The sequence below is a fragment of the Salminus brasiliensis genome, chromosome 21 (genome assembly GCF_030463535.1).
Source record: "Salminus brasiliensis chromosome 21, fSalBra1.hap2, whole genome shotgun sequence".
In the NCBI taxonomy this organism is placed as follows: Eukaryota; Metazoa; Chordata; class Actinopteri; order Characiformes; family Bryconidae; genus Salminus; species Salminus brasiliensis.
This window is the reverse complement of record NC_132898.1, coordinates 3,757,722-3,782,056: the sequence shown is the minus strand read 5'-3', so window position 1 is coordinate 3,782,056 and position 24,335 is coordinate 3,757,722. Positions and strand designations below refer to the sequence as shown.

The 24,335-nt window shown below is 41.6% G+C and overlaps 1 protein-coding gene across 4 annotated transcripts in view; it reads right to left on the bottom strand.

The window, feature by feature from the left end:
• The window catches only part of dock3 (dedicator of cytokinesis 3), a 190,085-nt gene extending 165,988 nt beyond the window's left edge, over positions 1-24,097 (bottom strand). For all 4 annotated transcript variants that reach the window (XM_072666454.1, XM_072666455.1, XM_072666456.1 and 1 more), the window contains exon 1: positions 23,673-24,097. In XM_072666454.1, coding sequence (XP_072522555.1) covers positions 23,673-23,709 — 37 coding nt within the window. In that variant the 5' untranslated portion in view covers positions 23,710-24,097. The remainder of the gene's footprint in view (positions 1-23,672) is intronic.
• Positions 24,098-24,335: the final 238 nt, after the last annotated feature.

Below are 24,335 nucleotides of genomic sequence, written 5' to 3'. Positions count from 1 at the left end.
TTGGTTTCTCCTGCGACAGAGTGCCTAGCACACCTCCCATGAACATCAAATCTTGTTTGGTCTCTTTCTGATGGTAGAGGTTGTACTTTGACTTCAGCTGTGGCAAGATGATGATATAATCAGATAAATCATACTTGTGTTTTTAAACAACAATATAATATATCAATAGTGTGTTATGCAACATGAACAGTTTCTTAAAAGGAGCAAGCAACCTGGCTGTTATTCCTCTTAAAAGGTTTTCATTCAAACTCAACACTTTTATTAGATCAAAGCTTAAAACGCCTGGCTTATTGGCTCGAGAACTAAGCCCATTTAATCAACCTGTGAAACTTTTATGATGTACATGAAAAAAACAAACATAGGTTAGCCTATTTGTCCTTAGTTTTATCTGAATTTAAAAAAGGGGTGCACCCCCTGCAATAGCCCATCTGAGAATAAAGAATAAATAACATTAGTATACATAAGTATAAAGGTACAAAGGGGATCAATCATCCCCAAAAGTAAATCTATATGCTAACGAATTTAGTCATAAATAAATTTGTTCATCTGTTGCAGTTATTATTACTACCTTATGTAGGGGAAAGGCATGAGAGGGAGAGATGAGAAGGGATAAATTACATGAGTGAGATCTTAGTGCTGTCTAGCTACTTATCATGCCTAGTCAGTATCGACTCCTAACACTGGCTACAAACAATTACAAATGCTGGCTGTTAACAAATTGAAAACATATGCAGTAGAGGCTCAGAGTCCGCTGGTAGAGGTGCAGTTCACGTGGGGATGCTTTCGGTTCAGGTGCTACAGCACTGATGAAGTACTATTACTATGGTAGGCCAAGTCAGTTTTTACACTGTATACACTGCACTACATTGTCTGCCTTACGCAGCGTAAAACTATAATTCTATAATTTCTATAATCAAATTAATTGAGTTTCTCAAATAATTGTTTCAGCCCTATCTACAACCTGAATCAACCTCAAATCAAGCCATGGTGATCCCACTTATATCAACATTAATATCTGAACCTTCAGAAAACTACCTGAAACGCTCTGTTTTACCGGCAGTAGAATCGCTCACCTTTCTTTATTTTTAAACCAGCTCTAAAGAGCTCATTCAGAACCGAGTGGAAGCTAATGCTAATGCTAATACAACACATGCTATAGAAACCCCAATCACAGCACATTTACCCACTATAAACCAACAACACTAGATACCGTACAATACCATTTAACACAATGCCTGGTTGTTGCATTAGGAAGATCCCAGCATCTTGAGTCTTCTATCCACCATCTTTCAAGATAGGATGAATAAGAATGACAAACAAAAATATGAAGCCTCTGATCTCAAACACTAGCTGCAATTCCAGTCCTCAAGGACTGGCATGAATTTTCCATTCCTCAGCTAATGCCCACAGAAAATCATTAGTGTACAAACGTACATTAGCTACAACGCTAGGAGCCTACTCAGACAGACGCATCCAGAATGCAAATGCAAACAGCTAAGCACATTAGAAGTGTATCTAAATCAGGCATGTAGAAACAAGCACTTTCTTAACCTGGGAGAAGCTCTGCATTTTTCCTAAATAGGGTTTTCAATTTCTCTCTGCCCAGAGGATGCAAACATAATTCGCAAATCTCTTTATCTAACCTGAGTCGTTTTGTAGGGAGGGTTTGAGGAGAATACGAAATGAACCTTTCTCAGAACTACAGACATGCATTATCCAAAAATGGAAACAGTGATGTAAGTATACAGTAGACCCTATATTACAACTTTATGAAATATGAAAGAAACTCAGACAAGGCAGCATCAGGACACACTGGGCCTTTGTAAAGACGAGAACGTCTAAAAGAAAAGACTTGAATAAACACCATACATTTAAAAAATAAATCTGTATTGGGGCACCTGCTCATTCATAGTTTCTTCCGAAATCAAGGGTATTAAAAATAGTTGATCCTGCTTTTGTTGGAGTAACTGTCTCTACTGTCCAGGAAAGAAGGCTCTCTACTAGATTATCCTAGAGAACTGCTGTAAAGATATGACTGCATTTAGTGACAAAAGCTTTAGTGAAGTCAGGATGTTGGATAATCACCACCCTACCTCATCCTCAACGTCCCAACTCATTCCAAAAGCACCAACCATCATTCCAGAAAGCACACTTCCACTGTTCCACAGCTCAATGCTGGAGGGATGTATACCTTTCTAGCCCATGCTTGCCAATGTCATTTTTTTTGTAGCTCCATTTTTAAAAAATCATCATCCAACCTCAAAATCTACTACAACGATTCTTTCAGCACTGAGAATGTTTATTTTTTTCCTATGTGAGCAACCATACCGCTGCAAAAGGACAATTCTTCACAAGCCTTCCAGTACAAGCCAAATCCTTTTGATAGAGGCTGAACTGGGGCATGGTGACTTGAATGAAAGCATTTCAGACTCCAAGGGCGCTCTCTGTTGTGTGATGGGGATACAAAAAGTGACAGAGCAACCCCTTCCTAAACTCAAATGCCTTGATCAGTAGATGCTCCTATAAGTCTCTTAGAGGAGTTAACTAATCCCCATTCACTGGCACCATAACAGCAGCAAATATTTTTTTATTACTGGGGTCAGCTACTGCCTCATTCATTCTCAGGGGGACGACAGTGTATCTCGGGAACCAGGTGGCGATGTTTTATTGGGCCAGCTCAGGAGAGATGAAAAACTTCGATCCCTTTGAGAAAATGAAATGGCAAACAGAACATCAAAGAGTCTTTCTGCATCAAGCTTAGTCCCAGAGTATTTCGCCATACACTCTCTCGCTCTCTCTCTCTGACTTTATTGCTTCTTCTGTTTCTCCTCCTGTCCCATTTCTCCTCCCTTCACGTCTGTTCTAGACTCTGTCTCTTTCATTGTGACTGAGTGGGTTTTTGGCTCACTGTGGCGTTTCCCAGTCAGCCATGAACGAGAAGCGGGGCTCTGTGGAACAGTCAGAAGGCGGCCTGCGTGCAATCTGTCAGCCCGATCGCTGCGGCTCCACGCGCTGCCGGGGGAGCGCTTAATGAGGTCAGTGGCACTTATCCACAGCAGCCGGATTGGACCGGGGCCTGCTCACCTCTACCCAAGTGGACTGTTCCGTTCTAAATGATGCCCCTTGTTTAACAAGAGCCACGTCTCCCCGAAACAAGACGATCTCTCTTGTCATCTCCATTACAACTGCAATCTCTATGTGCCGCATAAATTGTGTTACTCAATAGACTTAAACACTTGACAGGCAGTGAATGGACAGGCAGTATTTGGTAAGCGGCCCGCTGAACTGACGCAGTGGTTCTCTCGGGTATGGTTTATGTGATTATTAGCTCTCTAAGCTACACAGAAATGTATGCATATTGCTTTGTTTAAAACGACTAATCTATGAAAGAGCTGTCAGATGTTCGCCAATATGTTTATTAATAGCAAACAGATAAGTGTTTTCTGTGTGTTTGGTAGCTAGAAAACACACAGCGGCTTGCAGTGAACATGTGTTTACACCAGCCATGATGGATTGCAGAGCCGGGCTATAGGCACTACCATTACGTTCCCAGCATGTGCTGAAATGAGAAAAAGATCTAGAGTGTTTCAGGGTGAGTTGAAAGTGATGATGTTGGAGACAAAATAGGCAGACAGACATTCTTATAATTGCAATTTAGAAAGGTCAATAGTGTGAGCCATGTCGCAAACATAACTCGGTCATGCAGATTTCTCCTGTACAACATCCGGAGAATTCGACCCTTCCTCTCTAGAGAGGCCACCCAGGTGCTTGTTCAGTCTCTCGTCACTTCCAGACTTGATTACTGCAACTCTCTTCTGGCTGGTCTCCCTCTGCGCACCATCAGGCCCCTGCAACTCATCCCGAATGCAGCGGCACGGGTCGTCTTCAACGTTCGTAAATGTCTCTCCACTGCTGCGTTCCCTTCACTGGCTTCAAAACCATGACGCTGGCCTACAAAGCCCAGAAAGGACCATCCCCTCCGTACTTGATGGCAATGGTCAAAAGCCGATCCACACCGAGAGCCCTTCCAGCTTCAAGTACGGCTCGGCTCGACCCGCCATCCCTCAAAACCCGCGGAAGACGAGCATCCAGGCTTTTTTCTGTCCTGCACCGAAGTGGTGAAACTTGCTTCCCCTGGGTGTCTGAACAGCAGAGTCCAACGCTCGCTGTCCTCAAACACAGACTGAAGACCCTCCTCTTCCGAGAGTACTTGGATGAATAGCTGAGTACTATGGTCCCCTTATTGACTTGTGTTTAGTCATGTCTAAGCTTAGAGGTATCTTTGAACTATTAGTCTATTCTAACTAGCTGAGGTTTTTCTTGAGTAAATAGCAAAGCACTTTTGTAAGTCGCTCTGTATAAGAGCGTCTGCTAAATGCCGTAAATGTAAATGTAAATTTTTAGTGTAGCATATACAGCTTCACAACACAGGAAAACTATACCTCCACTGAAACAGCAACTATTATGTAGTCCTTTAAAACAGAAAGTGGTTTATGTGTTAAATTTTAATGTATGCTGTATGAAACTGTTGATCCCAATACTTCATAACGTTTATGAATGGTAAACTAAACTTTTTATCAGAGTCGTATTAGTGTCAAAATACTCAAAATCCACTGTTACCCTGTCCAAAGCGTGTTTTTTATATTACGGTTTTATGGTAGTACACATTATACAGTATTCCACAATTTTACTTCCTCCTGTTCTTTTTCTTCTTCTTCTTTTTTTTCCCACTGTATGTTTTTATACACTGGCCCCTTAAGGAATGAAAACTAATAGCTTCTAAAGCTGCACGTGAGGTGGAGCTCTTGAACCATTTTATTTCCAGCTACTGATCATTATGGATTAATCTGCTGATTTTTTCTCAATTCTTGACTAATTGTCAGTTGCATTTTCTTCCATTACAGATATTAAGCAAATGTACATGGAATGATAACCTTACATTCTCATACCATGGAATACTTAGCAATGGTATACCACTACAACGCTAGCCATAGCTTGATCTGCTGATTACTTTCAATACAGTGATGTTGACTTCTGACATAACGACCAGTACAGTACAAATATATATGTTTTTCTGAATGTTTCTGATGAGATTAAGTCTGAGCCCCTTTCATTTTGAAGGATGATGTCTGGATGATTATGTCTTAGATCGTTTAGGACTAATCTCATCAATAATTCCAAATCCAAATGTATGCAGTCATGTGATAAAGTTGCTTCATGAGCAGCTTTTATAGTACAAACTTTCAGATTATAGCGTAGCTGAAACCTCAGCCTCAGAGAAAATGCTTTTAAGGATAACCACTTTTATGAAGTCAGAACATGGACTAATTAAATCTCTGATCTGAGGGACTTGCTGTAAAAAAGCCAATACAAATGGTTGCGAATCAGAGATGAGATTTAACATTAAACTTTTTTTTTTTTTAATGAAATGAATACAGCTGGCTCTGCATTAATTTAAAAAATAGTAAAATATTTGTGGTTTCTTTCACAAATCACAGGGGATCCAAGATCATAGCAAATATGCTCTAGTCTCCTGGTACAGCATGTTTACATGTGCATTCTTCATCATGTCTTTTCTCTTTCCAAGCAAAGACAAATGAAGATGGGGGGACACACAGGATTACAGTCCAGATGGTGGCTCCTCAAAGTAACTGGACCAGTAGGCTAAGCTACCATTATACAGGCTTAAGTCACTGTAATCGCTCATCGCCAATGGCTGAGGATAATGCAGTGGCAACAATCAGTAAACCATCATGTATTGAATGATAAAGGAAAGGCTTTTAAGGAAGGGAACCACATTTCCAAAATGTGTACTTCTGACTACGTACAGGTCTCTCATTACTGATTATTATTATGTCACAAAGACTGAAGAACGACCTCAGAGACTAAAAAACAATACATTTTCAAATCTTCATAACAGATCCACCCAAAATGTCTTATGACCTATGGAGTTTTTTGTTCCTGCTGCGACTGAAGCCCCCAAGAGCTAGTGGTTTCCCCTTAAGCCGAAATTAATTTCACATTGTCAAGGCAAGTTAATGGATTAATTAAAGAGTCTCCGGTTCCGTGCAAAGTGGCATTGGCAGGAAACTGCCCTGTCCCGCAGCGCGCCTACACTTGGCAACTGTGAAGTGCCAGCCGCTGGCCAATTCTACCACCCAAAAAAAACAAAAACAAAAAAAAAGCTGACAGGAAATCCCAAAGGGCTATCCGCAGAAACTCCCTGAAGCCCGTGTCCCATAGGGTCGTCTGGGACACCTGAAAACACAGGAGAGTGGCATCTCCTCCTTAGAGTAGAAGCTTGGCTGCATAGTAAGAATCAGGCAGGGTCTGGAACAGGTTGAGCCATGCTCTGAGGCCATTCTGGAGTTAGAGGAACTGAGGAAGGATCTGACTCAGTTTAAGTAATCGTCTGGGGGCAGCAAGCATCATTTGCTTTGCTTGCTTCTTATGAAGGCTTGGGGCCATAGACAAAAGCAGGTTATCCTTGGTTCTTGCAAAATGGTAAGATGGTACTGTTGGCTTGCTTTTGTGTTTTTTTTTGTGATTGGCTAAGAAGTAAACAACAAACAGAATGTTATGTTACACTGATGCCCATTATGTTTCTCATGGGAGATATGAGCTTACGGTCAATACGATTTCAGCTATATCTGGAAAACAGCTGGTAATACTCTTATATAATCCTTCTAAGTGATGGTAAAAAAAGGCACTTTTAAGAACCAAGGACATTTTTACACGGCAGGGCTGTATTTAAACTAGAACTGTTTCCTAAACAAGCTAGATTGTAGTGAAATCACCCTGAAGCCAACCCCTTTTACACTTAAAGACCATTTAGTCTTCAAGGGAGGCACAGTTAAATATAAACGCCTTCACAGTGGATTCCTTTTGCGCTTTGTGGTGTTTCTGTAGAGGTATTTGGCAGTGGCGAAAGACCAAAATAACTGCTGCCAACAAAAAAGGGAGAAAGACTAGGAAAACAAAAAGGGACAGACAGGGCAAGCAGGCCCAAGCTATTCATGTGAAAGAGGAAGAGAGAGAGAGGTAGAGCAGTAAAGAAGGTATTAAGAAGAAGAAAAGAATTAAGGTTATTGAAAGATTGATAAAAGGGAAACAGGAAAAGGGGAAATGCTGGCAAGTGGAGATGCTGAAGAGGGGGCTTGGAAAAGGGACAGTGAAAGAGGGAGAGTGAGGCCTAGTAACAGAGGGACTAGACCTGAGCTGCTGGACGAAGACAGATAAAGCCCCATGACCAGATGGTGTTCACACATTCACGGATTAGCGGAGGAGATAAAAGTCTCGGCTGGACACACATGTACACATGCGCACTGTACACACACTTATTCACACACATTTACACACACACACACACACATACACACAAGAGCATGGAATATCTTGCTATTAACAGGTAGAAGCCAACAAAACTGGGGGCTAGTTGCTGCAGAGAGAAATGCTTTTAGCTAGAATTTGATGTCTGGCCTTCACTGAGTGACACGTTTGTGTATGCTTTTGTGTTTGTGTGCGGGTGTGTGGCTAAATATGCTGACACATCACAGTGGAAAATGGCCATCTACCCTGCCTGCTGCACATACAGCACACATATGACCCTCCATCTTGAGGTCACTGATGTGTCCCATAATCCATCTGTCATCTTCAAGATGGCCATATGTGCTTCTGTGTATGTGTGTGTGTGTGTGACTAGACATGTCCTTTCCTTCCATTGACACAAGACCTGTACTTTATGAAACCCACCTGGAACAAAGGTTTTGTCATCATTAAGGGCACTTTTCACCTGGCAATCAACAATCAGGCATGATCCATTCATCTTCAATGGGGGTCAAGGACAGGCAAAGTGAACCAGGCAGGCCTGCAGGAACTGAATCAACTGACACAGAGACACTGCCACTAGAGTCCCTGGGACAAGCACCTGCATTCTTGCCTCCAAGTTGAAAATGTTTTGATTGTTTGTCACAAATGAAAGCATCGTTATCATGCAGATAGGCTGGGTTCCCTCTTCAAGTCTTGGTTCCTCTTAAGGTTTAATGAAACCAGGGACAGGCCTATTTTCTCAAATGACTTCAGTGTCCACGGCAGTAGCCTACTTTAGAGTGCATTCACTTTGAATACAATAAGAAACATTAAGCATTTGATATGAATTGACCGGAATTCTAACACAAAAGTGGAAGAAACAAACTCTTGGAGGTGGGCGTGGCCAAATAAGGTGGGCAATCCTAAAAAGAGTGAGTTTTTCCTTAGCTTAATCAAAATAGGCTCAGACCCAGATCTCTGTACAGCTGTTCTGTGACAATGTCCTTTTTGAAAAGCCCTTTATAAATAAAGTGGAATTGAATAGAACTAAACTGGCATATTGGCCTATCCATGCTCCAACCACAAATGTGTTCTTTTGTAGTAACTGCCGCAGACTTGTCAAGCCGCACAGAGCAGCCCCAAAACCTTATTTTGAAATCAAATTAGAAATGAATTAGTTAGCTTAATTACACAACAAAGAAGCTACACCTGCTGTATTTCGACAATGACATTTCACGAGCACACTAAACAAATATCACTTCCAATTAGTAACAGTCTTAATTTAGGTCCCTTGATTAAAAAGTTGCTGCAGTTTCTCACTAGGCTGAGTGGGCAAAACCTGTCTAATCTAGCAACAGTTGCTATGAAAGGATGCATCTGTGGGCAGAGCATGGATAGCTTCATCATTCGTAAATAAGAATAAAAAGCCCCCAGTCGTCTGTCAGTGTTTGGACTCCTCTGCTGTCACTTGGATACAGAGCTCATTGAAGTAGGCAGCCTGATGTGTGCTTACAGTTCATCATAAGGGTAATTAATTCAATCACAACCCCTGTGTTCACAATCCTAGTGCTCGGGGGAGAGGGTCCGTGTGCTCCTCATGTCTATGGCTGTCACATCACACTCAGATGTCACCAGCACCACCTCACAGAAAGAGGGGATGGGTGGGTAGGTGGGTGGGGTTGGGAGTACACATGAAACGACATGTCACAACCTACTGAGATGAGACACAGGATTAAATTTACACGGGGTCCCCTGGTTCACTTTTTCATGGAGGGTTCCTTAGTTATTAGATTTTTTTTACATTTACTTTATGCTTGAACTTCTGATGCAACAGTGGATCCGTTGGTATAGATTACAACCACAACGCTAATAAATATACAGCAGGTAGTACAGTATGATCAGTTAGAGAGCGTTGTGGAGCACCATTAACTTATTTCCACCTTCATCTTCCAAAGAAAAGGGCCTACGTCTGTGGTTGAAGGGACTAAATTTAAAACATCCACCCAAACATACATATATCTGCTCTGATCATTTTGTGAAGGGAAAACCAACCCCATTTACTTCAGTTATAAAGCTCCAGTGAAGTGGGCGCTTCCAGTGCTTGTGAGGCTCTTGCGTTAGATCTAGCACCCAACATGTCCGCTTCACCAGAGCTTCATAACCGAGCTTTTTCTCTGGGTCCAGATCGGTCATGTCTGTTACAGGCAGGATTAGCTGCTGTTTCTCACTAACTCAGATGTGATCTGCTTATTTCTCTGTGTTTGTCCAGGCAGATGTCACCTCTCAATGGAAAAAAGGTTATTGGCCGCTGCTACACACTCTAATTACTCTCTGTGGATCCTCCAACAGATATTAAACACTTTCTGAAGTGAGATGTGAGATACAATGTGAGAAAACCTTTAGAAAGAAAAATTAAAACAAACTGATATTAGAACTTTACTACATCCTGAACTGAAATAATAGCCTTTTTTTTTTACATTACATTTTTTACATTTTACATTGTTTAACTGTTGTGAAGGTGGTCATGTGACAACAAGATGCAAATCAGGCTAGAAACTCACTTCTCCTCTAGTAATATTACTGGCGTCAGGTTGTGAGAGTTTTATTACAGAGGAGACGTGTACATTTTTTTAATTACAGACATCCCCCTGATAAACTAATCCAATCCAAATACGGCTAATGGCTTAACTTCTCTCTGTTTGTTGAGCTTGCTTTTCTCACTCACCTTTTCAGCACTCTCTCTCTCTTTCTATCTCACACAAGAGCCCACTTACTGCCTCTCTCTGTGAATATAACCCTTTCCATTTCACTCGTTAAAGTCAGCAGACACAATGAGTTTGCACTCACTTCACCTGAAATCACTGCACCTCTGGAGTGCACTGACTCATGTGGCATGTGGTCCACTCTTGGTCACGGTGGAGCTGTTCGAACTCGCTGTGACGTCGCCTTGCGCTCGCTTTCCTAGAAGTGTTGTTTTTTCGAACCTGCCACCTCATATCTAGTCATTACATTATACAGTATGACACACTGCAAATAGATCGGCAATCAACCTACACCTCAGGAATGCCTCTTCTGCCTTTCTTGCATCTGTAGGTGTCCCAATATAACATGCACAAAGCTCATTTTTATTATTCACTCCCATTACCCACGGTACATGTGACTACTAATGAGCACAGCCTACAAACACTGCACAAAATGACATCTTACCAAGTGAAATTCTCTGAAATCTAATCTGATATTTGTCATTTCATCTTACTTCTAACTTATTTTTACTTGTTTTACATACTTGTATCTACTGAAATATTTTTTTTGAATTAAGCAACATTATCTACCAAAGGATTAAGAACGTTTTCAGTAGATAAAACCACTTAAAACAAGCAAAATTAGTTAGAAATTAGTTCAGCAATCTTGTAATTTTACAGAATAATCTAAAAATGAGAACTAGATTATATTAAGACCACATTTATGAGGATTTCTTGCTAAAATTAAATTTTTTGCAGTGAAGGTAGCTTGGGCAAGCTTTATTCAGTGCCCGTCATCATGGCACCTCCCTGCCAATTAAAAATAGATACAGTAAACATGTTCAGGAATTTGTAATAAGTCCAGAGCCACCACCTCTCATCTCTCCCTCTCTGAAAAGAGAGCTCCTCTTCTCCTTTGGGTAGGTACACTGCCAAGGCGGGTTTCACATAGTAAACAACGGCAGTGAAACATTTGCAAATTAGAGATAAACATGTCCCATTAAAGCTTGCTTTGATGTTTATAACACAGGCTTTATCTTCAGACTGGCAAGAATACCAGCGAGATTTGTCCTAATGGCGTTTGATGTAGGCTACTTAGGTGCTCATCAAGAATGCAAGCTCCTTGAGCCCGTGCTAACTCACTAAATACAATCCTAAACACTTGATCAAGAGAAGAAAGAAATAGAACCAGACCTTCCTCTACTGAGGAAAAAACTTTGTTTTGAAAGTTTATAAGGAATGACAGGGAACCAGAGACAGAACTATTTTGTCAATAAATGTGTCAGAGAGTGATCAGAAATGATTAGTACAAAAGGACATTTTTAGCTAAGCTGTACTGATCATTTTGAAGCTCACAAAGGCACAGCTAATGCTAACAAAGCTTGTCTTTAAGCTACTAACCAAGCCCAACTTTCTCCCAATTAGGACCTGCCAATTAACCCACCTGAATTGAGCTCCCCCTAGTACAAGACTGGGGGGTCCCCAGTTCCACAATAGCAACTAAGAGACACCTGTGCTGGCCAACATCACTTAAAAGTGATGAGGGGAGAGAGCTTTATGTACCCACCCGGAGAGAGCACTGCTATTTGTGCTCTCCCTGTCTCTGGCCACTGATGGCAAAGCGGCATGGCTCGGGATTCAAATTCATGACCTGCAGGCCTTAGGTAGCGCATTAGACCCCTGAGCCACTCGGAGCTCCCAGGCCATACTCTCTTAATCGTTAAACAATGCCATCGAAGAACCACTTTTAGTTCCATTACCAAGGACCATTGCTGTAATAGAGATGCGTGAGTGCAATGAACCTTTTACAGGTCTAATGATTCCTAATTTCATTTGAAGGTTCTTTACACTCACACATTTCTATCACAAACATGGCTCTTTATGGAACCAAACATGGTTCTTTCATGGTATCGCTCAAAGCACCTTTATTTTTAGAAGTGGGCGATATAACATTATAGTATCGCTTGAGGCAGTAAGGAAGCAGGGGTCCATGGGTCTGCCCCCAGGCTCCACCACACACTGCCCTGATGCCGCGCACCTGGGGCCATTCAGCCTAACGAGTCCCAGGTGGAGGCATAAAAGGGCATGCGCAGCCCCTACACAAGCGAGAGGAGACCACGGTGAGCACGAGGGCTGAGCTATTAGATGACTACACGTGTGTAGAGACTGTTAGAGCCTTATTTAGGCAGCTGTGTTTCTTTTTCGTTTGGGAGTTAGTGGAGGGAGAACAAAATGAAGGTGGCGCGAGTAACTTGAACCCTGCGCATGTGTTTTCTCTGAGCCTAGCTGTCTGGATCTGACTGGATCACAGTGGCCACACGCTATTGTAATGAATGTTGTTACTGGGACCCAATGTGCTTTTCTGAGGACACTGGGAATATTTACTATACTTAATAACCCAGATAAACCACATGCTTCATTAAAAGATCATTGGGTTGACGTCAAGCTCCAATGTTAGACAGATGTTTGACTTTAATTATTTGACTATATTAACTGTTTCTAACAACGTAAGAAGTTTGAAGTTTAGCAGATGTTGGGTTTTGCTCACCATACCTCACTAAATCTAAATATTTATTTTACTGCATGTGTAACATTAAAAAAAAACGTTATATTTCTCCGCAATGCTAATCTCAGTCTTAATTTCTACATTTTAAGAATATGTACATAACATTGTTGGCAGACATAAAAAAAAAAAACAAGCCACTCCCATATTGGGAAATCTTTCATTTATGGTTCTTGTTCTTTATAAATTGCAGTTGTGGAGATATAAACTTTTGAAATAATATAATAAGATAATTATAAGAAATAAGATAACTGCAGTCCATTCTATTCTATTTGATATTTTTATTATTGCTCTGTTATGACGCTTAGTCAGACATATGTTAGCTTCTGCCACATGGGGGTTCTCTGAATAAGCAATCATCACTACTACCAGGCTACACATCTTCTAGCTGGAGATTTAAACCAACACAGTCATTTAACATGCATTTACCATGATAAATTAATAATTAGTACTTTTATTGTATCCTGCTGTGGATCAGAAATTCAAAATGACAGTATTGCGTGAATCAACACAAGCATCTCAGAGCAGTAGAGCAATTTGCTCTAATTATGTGAATATGATAAGGCAGAGAAGGGTTATAAAACACTACCCATGTGTGGCCGCATTGCAATTCCCCATGGTTTTTTGGCCTCATTAACTTGCATTGACCATACAACAATGTGACAACCATTGCTGAGCATTTGAAAACACACTGAACTCCTCGATATGCCAAGGGAAAAAGCGGCACTCTATTTTTATTTTGTATAAAATCTATGCAGGCTTGAATGTGCAACTCACTGACCTCTACCAACCTGAGCGTGTAAACCTCAGCGTAGGCCCGCAGAAGCTCGCAGGGGCAGAAACACCGGGGGGGACGGACTATGTGCGTGCTTGAGAGAGGGGGATTCTCAATGACTTAACACTGCCTTTTCTGCAGCAGAGAAATGATGCGTGCACAAAATGTCTGGCAAAGCTTATGATAACAGCACATTAGCATTGTGCATGGCAAATCACACTTAAATATTTATACCTTTTAATGTCACGGCATCGTTCCATTAGATGAAGGGAACAGCCTAATTGCCCATCAGCAGAATTACAAGAGAAGAGAAAAAGACTACAAGGAATGGTGACGGCATGAAAGGAAGAATGACGCAGTGGAGAGACTTAAAAATTTTAATAAAAAAAAAAAGGATGCAAGAGGGAAAGGAGAGGATTGTAAGCTAGGAAATAAAGAAGCATGTGAGCTGCTTGTGCATAATTTACAGTCACTTTTATAGCACGTATTGCCCTCTCCATGTCCCCAAACAGTCCAATTCACTGCTAAGGCTGCTTCTCAACAGCGTAGCCAGCAAGCTTGTTCAGAAGTATCTGCTAAAATGATGCTTCAGTTAATCATGCATTCTACAGCTGTTATAATCTCTAAGTACGGTTGAACTGACCAGGACATTCACCCAAACTGACCTTTAAATTAAACAGCTTGGACTACATTATTGAACTACTGTCAAAGGAGACAAAACTGGAGGCAATAAGACCCATTCAGGAGAGAAGATAAGAAGCCATTGCAAACAGCTTAGATTGTGCTAAGAGTTCTGCAGGAAGAACATATACTAGAAGTACAAAGGTATCCAGACACACCTTCTAAACTGTGAATTCAGCTCCTTGGTGACATAAAGCTGGTACAAGGCTATAGATATTTGGATTAACAATGGAAATAACCTGGATTGGACAGCTGTTTATATTAGACTGAAATTACAAACCAATATCTGATGATGCATTATTTGACAGAAACACTGCCAGTAGAACAGGATGCCTTGGAGCAGCCACACATAAGCCTAAGGTCTCCTTGCCCAATGCCAACTGTTAGCTAGAGGGGTATGTGGAGCTGTGGAGCAATGGAACTATGTTCTCTAGAGTGATGGAGCTCCATCCAGCACTTTTGGGATGTGTTGGGGGGCTGTTTATGATATCTACAATATTCACAACCATGGGTTACCCAGAGTTCTCTGCACACATACAAACATGAAAGTACACAAGTATCTCGCCACAGTCGGAGGAGGCCAGACCCTTCCAGTGTAGTCACCCCGCAGCCTGGTTAGACTGTTCCATTTTTGTGACCAATAGAGTACTAAGAAGGAGTCTTACTGAGGACCTAGCCTACCTTGGCTGCAGCCTAGACTTTGGGACGCAGCTAAAATGTTGGTTTCCCATTATTCTGTCAGTGCAACAGGGAAGCCTTGAAAAACATAAGACAGAGCAATGGTCACTGGGTCAGTTTGGGCTGAACTGGTTTAAGTCTGGTTTAATGTCTAAAAAATTTGCTGCTGTTTTTCAAGCCGGAGTAAAAACTATTAGGAGCTTTTGTTTCAGCTCAAAAAAACTGAATTGCAGGTCTAAGCCTACTGCTACTCAACAGCTTATACAGCCACTTCCCCTGTAAAACTGTATGAGCCACGATACCAGTAAAGGTATGACCTTATTAAGAGCAAAACACAAATGTAGAAATCAATAAAACGACCCAACTACATTGATCTGCTTTTGCTTTCTAGCAAGTGGGCACTGAAAGGGAGGGAGAGTCACTAATTAGCACCCTAAAAATTAGTCCCTTGTTGTAAAAGACAATTACAGTAGCCTGTGTTCACTCCAGTGTTTAACTGACATCCAGGCTAAAAAAAGCAGTCAGTCAGAGGTCTATGTATTTCTGGTGGGCTGCATGGTCATGCTGACCTGTGCCAGCAGACCCTGACAAACAAACACATGAAAGCCAGGCATAACGCGGCTTACACAGCCATTAACAAAGTCATTTGGGCCTAATCAATAGCTAGGGAGGCCAAAGTCCCCTCTCAGCGGACAAAAAGTGCCTTGTTGTAACAGCTGACTCCTGAGTTCTATTCTGGGTGCACACAACAGGGCTCACTGGGAGTTTTTAGGCAGACTGGAAACACAATCCATCCTACCGTCAGTCCATTCAGAACCTTCAGGTGAAGTTCATTAAAGCTGCATTCTACAGTTTTAAGGTGTGTTAAATCAGGAAAATAACTTTTTTAGCCTTCTCCTGCTTTATATCTAAATACTAAACATATAAAATCTGACAATCTGCATTATTTGTTTCAAATCCATTACAGAGCCGAAAGGCTCCATGTCCAATTGTTACAGGACTGCAATGTACATTTTTGGCTTTACTTAGACCAACAGTACAAAAGCGCAAAGTAAAACAAGAAACCACCCAAACATTTGAGTCATTCAATGAAACTGTGCCTTTTCCGTGTTTAAATCTTCCAAATTTTTTTTTTTTTTTACCCTAACATAAAAAATCAACTAATAAACAATGCCAGAAGAGTCAGAACTTGTCTTTCTTGTTACTAACTGCTCCAAAGGCTCAAATGATGTCATGTCCCTTTTGTGATGTCATTTAAAACAATAATACATTACTCATAGATGCAACAATCGTATCTTATGTAAACAGGGACACGTATAATCCTAAAAATAATGACAGCCTGATCAAATATCACATTTGTTTGGTGATATTTTAGATGCAAATGTCATGTTGGTCAGACATGTGAAAATGTACTAAAATGTACTAATGAAACACAAATATTTTTGTCAAACATCATGTTAATTAGAACACTTTAAACTTTGGCACCATTTTTTGTGCTTCCTGCATCTGATCAAACGTTGTGGACGCGACTGGTATCGCTACCTATTTCCTAGAATGACTCACATACACTACTGTGCAGTTTAAAGTACATATACTAGGAGATACTCGAGTGGTGTGTTTTGCATCTCTGCAGCAACTTGCTTACTAAACAACGCCAATCTGGCAGCATTCCTGACTCCGTCGGCAGCGGTTGTTATGGCAATGCTGGAATCCCTCTGCCAGAGTTCCGCAGGGCCAGCCTCTGTTTCACAGTGGTTGCCATAACAACAGCGGAACTCTCAGTCAGAGTCCCACAATGCTTAGGGCCCTTCAGCCGGGACAAGGCTGTATGGGAGATAACTCTCACTGGAACCAGTCTGGAACCAGTCTACACTACCTGCCTGAGAAATAGGACACACTCTACATTCACTCTACCTTCCCCTTCACAAACATGAGCCCCACTTAATCTATCTTTATGATCCAGGATCTCACTACAGATATAAAAGTGTTGTTAAAAGAACACAAAAGTGTAAAGTATGCAAAAGCTTCACCAAACACCAAATATCTTGCAGCTGATGTTGACTACAGTTTAAAATAATCACATTCGATACAGTCATTCATTGCTATGAAAACAAGAAAAACTCAGCATGACATTGGCTATCACCGGACACTCCCACAACCATTCAGTCCCATTTAACCATGCACTTTTCAACAAGCTCCAGAAAGTATCCATTAAAAATGTTTGACAAGCAAAGCAGGAGACCTCCAAACTGAAACTGGCGAAGATATAAAAAGCCAACTTTAAGACTCTTCTTCCTCAGGGACGGGTACTGATCAAAGCCTGTGCTAAATATCCCATCACAAAAACTTCCAGCGTCGGACACTGTTGGCAGAGCGACACTGCCTCGAGGCGTCATCCCTCAGTCGAGGCAGTCAGATCAAAAGGCACCAGTGAGCCTCTCTCTTTTTAATATTACAGCAAATTCAGGGAAATCTCGTGAAGCTGCTCAATGATTAACACTACCCTTATTAGCTTCTGGCTCACGACTGGTTTATTGTCCTCAGTCAGTTGCTGAGGAGAACAAACAAAGCAGAAGCCACCGGATCTGAAAGATCGGAAGTTCTTTAAAGGGAGGCCGGCTATAATTGCCTTCGGCTACAGAGTGAATTAGGCTCGGCAGCTGAGAACGGTGTGAATGTTTGATCTAAATTGAGATGTGGCACGTCGGAAATGCTAGGTATCATGTGGGCCTACTGAAAGGCAACCTTGCAGATGCTGTTCCACAACAGAGAGTGAATGCTTCTTATCTTGCTGTTGTCCCTCCCACGGGTTACCGAGTTAGAGCTGTGTTTTTTGGGTCTCCACTCTGACTAAAAGCTCCATGTCAATGTTTTGCTAATGTGGTGACTCATACCACCACCATTCATTTGCTCAGAAGAAAAAGGAAATATGGGGAATCTCTCTTGGCCTTGTCACTGCAGGGTTCTTTCTAATGGGTTCAGATGTCAAAGCATCTGTCAAAGAAGTATCTCTAACTGAGGCCCCTAATAATTGTGAGTAGTGCCAGGTTTGCAGTGGAAGCAGAAAAAGCTGCATTACATGTGTTCAGGACCTCGGACAGCACCACGGAGACTTCATGCCTTCTAGAGATCAGCTCACTACTGATCTCTCACCTTTGTCTGATTATCTCATTAATTGGCAGTAATTAGCACCAACTGCTCATCCATGCAATGAAGGGCTCTCCTCTGAAAGACTCACTTCTCTCTGATGATGATTATACATGTGTCAGCTCACTTTAATTTCCACTGAAAAGGAAAAGACTCTGTGGTGACAACGATTAACCCCTTAAATTCTTTGAATCTGTAAGTCCACATTTTATCTTCCCACTCATAACTACACTAAATATCCACATACAACTCAGGCGTTCAGATGGCATTCTTCATCCAATGAACCTATGGGTTCTGATTAGTGGCATTTATAATTAATAACGCTTATAGAGCTAAACGCAATCCTCACTGCAATGTTCAATAATCCAGTGAAAAGCCATTGCCAAAGAGTGGAGGATGTTACTGCAGCAGAGGGGACACATTTAAAAAGTCTTTTTAAATATTTTTATTAGTATCTTTGTACTAAATATGAAGCTCAGGTTTCAAGCTGTTTAAGTATTCATCATCAGGAGTTCGCCAGTAGAAAACACTAGGCATGTCTAATTCTGTGCTTGACCAACATCCACTGCACAAACATGCATGTCTCACTGCAGAAAACAGACCATTAGCAGCGCAGATGAGCAAGCACCCTCTGCTGAAAGCATTCTGTCCATGTCATACAAATGCAAAGAATACTCTCATGTCTGTTTCTCTTTTTTTGTAGTAATTTACTTCACATAGGAACTCATTCTCATCACACAGATTACATGGATTTCCATTCATCTTTCCAATTTCTGTGGCACTGCTAAGCCACATCAGAAAGATTCTACTGTACAAACTTTATAAGCATTAACAGATCAACAACCAAGTCAGTCTTAGTCGTTTATTCAACTTCAATTCAATTCAAATTTCAGTTTAATTTGAGCAAGCAAATGCCAAGAGCAGCCAGGAAAAACTCCCTGAGATCAAGAGAAAGAAAACTCAAAAGGGGGAACAACCCTACTGTGGTCGACAACAGAAATTATTGGACATCGTTTATGTTCAGAAATAGCACGAATCTAGATAAAATGAACATTATTTAACAGCCGGAAATCAAGACTGAATAATCCTGGAGCTCAAGCAAAACACAGCAAAACATTTTACAGGCCCTCTGACAATCAGTTAACATAAGGGACACTGATTAGCCCCTACTGGATTTAATGATCTTGTGAACAACAATTGTCAGTCTCACTAGTAGCTTCTCCAACAGGGCTGAGCATCCCTGTCGGCCAGTTCTCTGAGATATTTTAATTGAGCTCAGCTGAAGATGAATATTCAGAGTATTCAAAAAGAGCCCACACTCGACTTGTGCCAGGCTTTCCATAACCCTCCAACCAATGTGTGTTCAATTAGGGGCCGTGATACTCATTGCTTTTTGTTAAGCTTAAAAAGACAAACTGACTCCCAGAGGACTAGACAATAATTTATTAACATGGATGTTGTTACTTCCTCATATTAAGCTCTTACATGGGCTATGGATGTTTCATTAAAGGAATTCTGCATAACTGTAGAATTTTAATAAATCATTGATGTATTAGAGTATTCAAGATTTAAAAGATTGCTAGTGTTGCACTCTGAGTCCATCTTAAATAAGAAACCTGGCCTTGATGAATGTAAACCTTCCACATGAAAAGCTACACTATACACACACAACTTATCTAGTCCCTGAGCAGATAAACATAAACCTATCGGCACCATATCTAATGTCAGATGTGGACTAGAGGGGTGTAAAGCTCCCACCGTTAAGCTGTGGAGCAGTGGAACTGTGTTTTCTGGAATGATGGATCCATCCAATATTTCTGGGAGTTGGGGATTAGGTGAGGTGGTGATCATCCAACATCCTGACCTCACTAATGCTCTTGTTGCTAAATGCAATGAAAGCCTCACAGCAGTGCTCCTCCAAAGTCTAGAACATAGCCATCCCTGGACAGTAGAGGCTGTTCCTCCAACAAAAGCAGGATCACCTCTTTCATACCCTTGATACCCTTAATACTTTTGTCCATGTAGTGTAGCTGTCTGTGAGAATTTTACAGGTCATAAAATCCAGGCACGCTGTTAAGAGGCATTTTATCAGACTCATCAAATTATCAAACTGAGGGATTGGTTTGATCTGTGGCAGACATGCAAAAAGTTTGCTGAAATGTGTGCTTCGTCTGTTCCCCCATACTATTCAATATTAACATGCACTCTCATTCTCCTCATGGTTATTAGATCACACTTCATATCTCTAAATTATTTTACTGACTGCTACTTTGCGCTAACAACTTGCACTGCCATTAAGTCGTCCTGTCCCCAAAGTGCCGCACATGACACGTTGTGTAGCATTAAAGTTGAAACACTGGCGCCAAATGGCTTTAGCAGGGAAAATAAATCCTTTAAAAAGCCTGGTGGGGAAAAACACCTTCAGTGATGGGAACTCTGCAATGCAATTTGAAGGCTGGAGGCCTGCGCTGTTATCCGCCGTGCCCGTTCCATCACAAAGGACCATTCATTAAGGGGGCAGGGAGAATGGCTGTTTTTCAATGGCGCGCCAGAAACTTGGGAGCTCTTTTGGAGAGCATCCATGAGTTACCTCCTCTTGCTGCCTTGGAATGCAAACCCTCCAAACTTATGAAAGATTGACTTGTTGGTAGCTAAGCCATGCCTGGTTGTTTCCTAATGCTCTGGCACGAGTGCTTTTTTGTGCAAAATAGCAAGAGCCAGTTAAAGAGGTCTCCTTTTTCTGCATGTCTGAGATGTTTGAGCTTAGACAACTAGTAAATGATGTTAGGTGACAGCACTGCAGGAGACGAAAAGCACAATCCCAGATGATGTGATATTGCTCTGTCTAGGCAGAACGTCACAGATCCACTGTCAACCTTTTTATGTCGGTTTCTCAGACAGCTTTGTGGTACCTCATGAGATGAGAAAGGACACGTCTTGAAATTCTGTCACTAGGCATTCCTTTGGAGATCATAAACATTCTGACTGTCAGTCCAGTGTGAGGAAGTTTGTGCAGAGTGGGTTCTTTAGTCGATATGAGCCCATATTCCTCTAACTTCATGTTTGAATAGTCATCTAAACAAAACACTCAAATTGTGCCAAGTTCCCAGAATTTGTAGACACCTGCTCATTCTACATTTCTTCAGGAATCAAGGGTATAAATGAGGAGACTGCCCAACCATTGCTGCCTTAACAGCCTCCAGTCTTCTAGGAAGATGTTAGAAAAATGTAGCAAGGATCTGACTGAACGAGTAGTTCTGCCACTCCAGGTGTTGAGGTATGAGGAGGTCCATTACTCCAGAGAATGCAGTTCCAGTCTATAGTCCAGTGCTGGAGGTGTTATATCCCTCTAGCAGACTCTTGGCAAAGAGCTTGGTGACCTTAGACTCATTTGTGGATGCTCCATTAGACTCAGATTCATCACTATAGAGGGCTCTTTCTGATACATTTAGATACTTTATGACATATAGTGTATTATTAAATCCAGGGAAAGTTTGTAGTCAATATTAGCACATACTACTCTCACACATCACGTTTGAATAGTCACCAGAAATAAACACTCCAACTGTGCCAAGTACAGATGCCAGGCCTGCCATTTTGTCTCATGACTCAGCAGAAGACGACACCAATCCGTGCTTCGCTGGAACTTGAAAGCATATGATGTAACAGAGCTATTTGTTTCCACAGTAATGATGTAACTGTAGGTTCTCAAGGGCCATTCAGCTCTATAATTAGGTTATTGTGCCAGTGCTGACAATGATGACTCAAAATTCAGTCTGAACACTAGCAACCGGCTCTTGACAATGCAACTACCTGCTTCTCATTCACAGCCGTTTCTTTCTGCCACATGAATGCATGTGACCATTACATGTTGCGTATGCTGGTATATCGGTATGGGTGTTTACAACAACACTGATATGTATTTTGCTGCTGAGAGGTTACAAAAACATTAAAACCATTGTGTAGGTCTCCTATATGCTGCCAAAACAGCTCTGACCTGTCGAACCATGGCCTCTACAAGACAGCCAGCATTATCCTTTCATCCTTTTCAGCAATTCGTGCTACAGTAGCTCTCTTTAGTGGGATAAAACCAGATGGGCTAACCTTTTCTCCCCTCATGCATAAATGAGCCGTGGGCCGTGAATGACCCTGTCGCTGGTTCACTAATTGTCCTATCTTTTGGTAGGTACTAACCGCTGCATACTGGGAACACCCCACAAGACCTGCCTGATGTTTTGGAAATGCTCTGACCCTCAAGTCGCCTAGAACATCACAGTTTGGTTCTTTAAAAAAAGTCAAAATCTTGTCCTACGCTTGCCAATTTTTCCTGCTTTCAACACAACTCCTTCAAGAACTGACTGTTACTTGGTTGATTGATGTGTACACACAGACACACACACACACATATATATAAAACCTTAAAATTGGTAAAGTACCTTTAAAATAAACCTGTAAAAGGTCCTTTACACCTCTCATCTCTTTTACACAAAATATTCTTTAAAATAAACGTGCTACCAAGGGTCCTTGGTGCGATGTGGTAGAAGAAGCACTTTTGCTTCCACAAAAAATGACCTTTGCATTGGCTACTATACACCTTTAAAATATTCTTCACACCTAGATCTCTTTTGTGCTACAAAGGGTTCCTTATGCAATGCCGTAAAAGGACCACTTGTTGTTCCATACAACAACGAAAAATTGCAAAGGAGCTAGAAGTGTGAAGGATCTTTACTCTGGTGAAGAATGTTTAAATCTGTAAAAGGTTCTTCACACAATACACAATATCTTATTTACAAAAATGGTTCTTTAGGAAACCAAACATGTTTCTTCCAAGCCATCGCTCGAAGAGTCCTTAGTACTGTGCTTTTTTGTGTGTATTGTATGAGGATTGTATTCAATAACTTTCAATAATTTTATATATAAATATATATATAGTGTTTAGCAATGTCTAAGCTTAGAGGTATCTTTTGAATTATTAGCCTATTCTAACTAGCAAAGGTTTTCTTGGGTAAATAGCAAAGCACTTTGTAAGTTGCTCTGGATAAGAGCGTCTGCTAAATGCCGTAAATGTAAATGTAAATGTAAATGTAAATATATATATATACACATGTCCCATATTCAAGAAACCTGTGTATTGCATCTGTATAGGTATTCCTCACAGAGGACCATCAAGCTTCTATATTTACTTCTATAATTCTAGCAGGCTATTGCAGCTCAATGGCGAAATGCTGATACTGCTCTCCACCATGTCCTGCGTCATGATATGGTTCTAGATACATGATACAAGGATACAAGGACACAGCCTTACAATTCTGCTCCTCACTGTTGGGACATGTGTTTACAGCTAATATATGAAACTAGAACAGCTGATAAATGTGCCTGTCCTGAGTGTCTCCTGCGTCCCCTCTCTGTGCACCTGTTGGAAAGGTGGTTTCGTGCATCCGACGCCCCCTGCCGGCCGCAGGGCGCAACACAAGTCATGGCAACGACACAGGCTTTAAAAACAGGCTTCAAAAATAATATTATCTTGTACATTTTCACACAGTGCACTTTATACGAATGAATATCACATATTAGAGATAAATTATACGACTACCAGCTGCACAAACGGCCCGAAGTCAATGGAGTTAGCTAGATAACTAGCTAGCTATCCCCTGTGTGTGCTTAGATACATACAGCCGTGTAGTTAGTAATGGTAGCTAAATGGTAAGTGTGTGTGTGTGTGTGTGTGTTTTATCGTAGCTATTAGCTAGAAAGCTAAAGCAAAAACCTTTAAACTCACCGACTCCGAGCTTCTCGTCCTCCGTCGGGGTCCACATGATCCCGGTGTAAATTCCCAAAACACCAAACGCGATTTGGCTGTTTATGAGCAGTTTAGCTACATTAAAGTTGCGAGTGCTAAGTGTAAATGACAACGACGACTCTGGCGAAGTGGTTAAAGGGGCTCTGCCGACCACCCTTCGTCCTCTGGATGACACATCTCAGCTCAAGGGATGGACTTGTCCGGGGACCGTGAGGGAATGTCGCTCCCCCGCACCGTCCAGCGAACACGGCGGCGGCCGGGGTGGAGAGAGGCGGTGGGTGCGTGTGTGTGTGTGTCTGTGTGTGTGTGTGTGTGTGTGTGAGTGTGTGTGTGTGTGTGAGTGTAACTGGGTCGCACATCAGCGTCTCCCTCCCCTCTCTCTTTCCCTATGTCTCTCTCCCTCTCTCTCCCTCTCTCTTTCCCTATGTCTCTCTCCCTCTCTCTCCCTCCCCTCTCTCTTTCCCTATGTCTCTCTCCCTCTCTCTCCCTCCCCTCTCTCTTTCCCTATGTCTCTCTCCCTCTCTCTCCCTCCCCTCTCTCTTTCCCTATGTCTCTCTCCCTCTCTCTCCCTCTCTCTTTCCCTATGTCTCTCTCCCTCTCTCTCCCTCCCCTCTCTCTTTCCCTATGTCTCTCTCCCTCTCT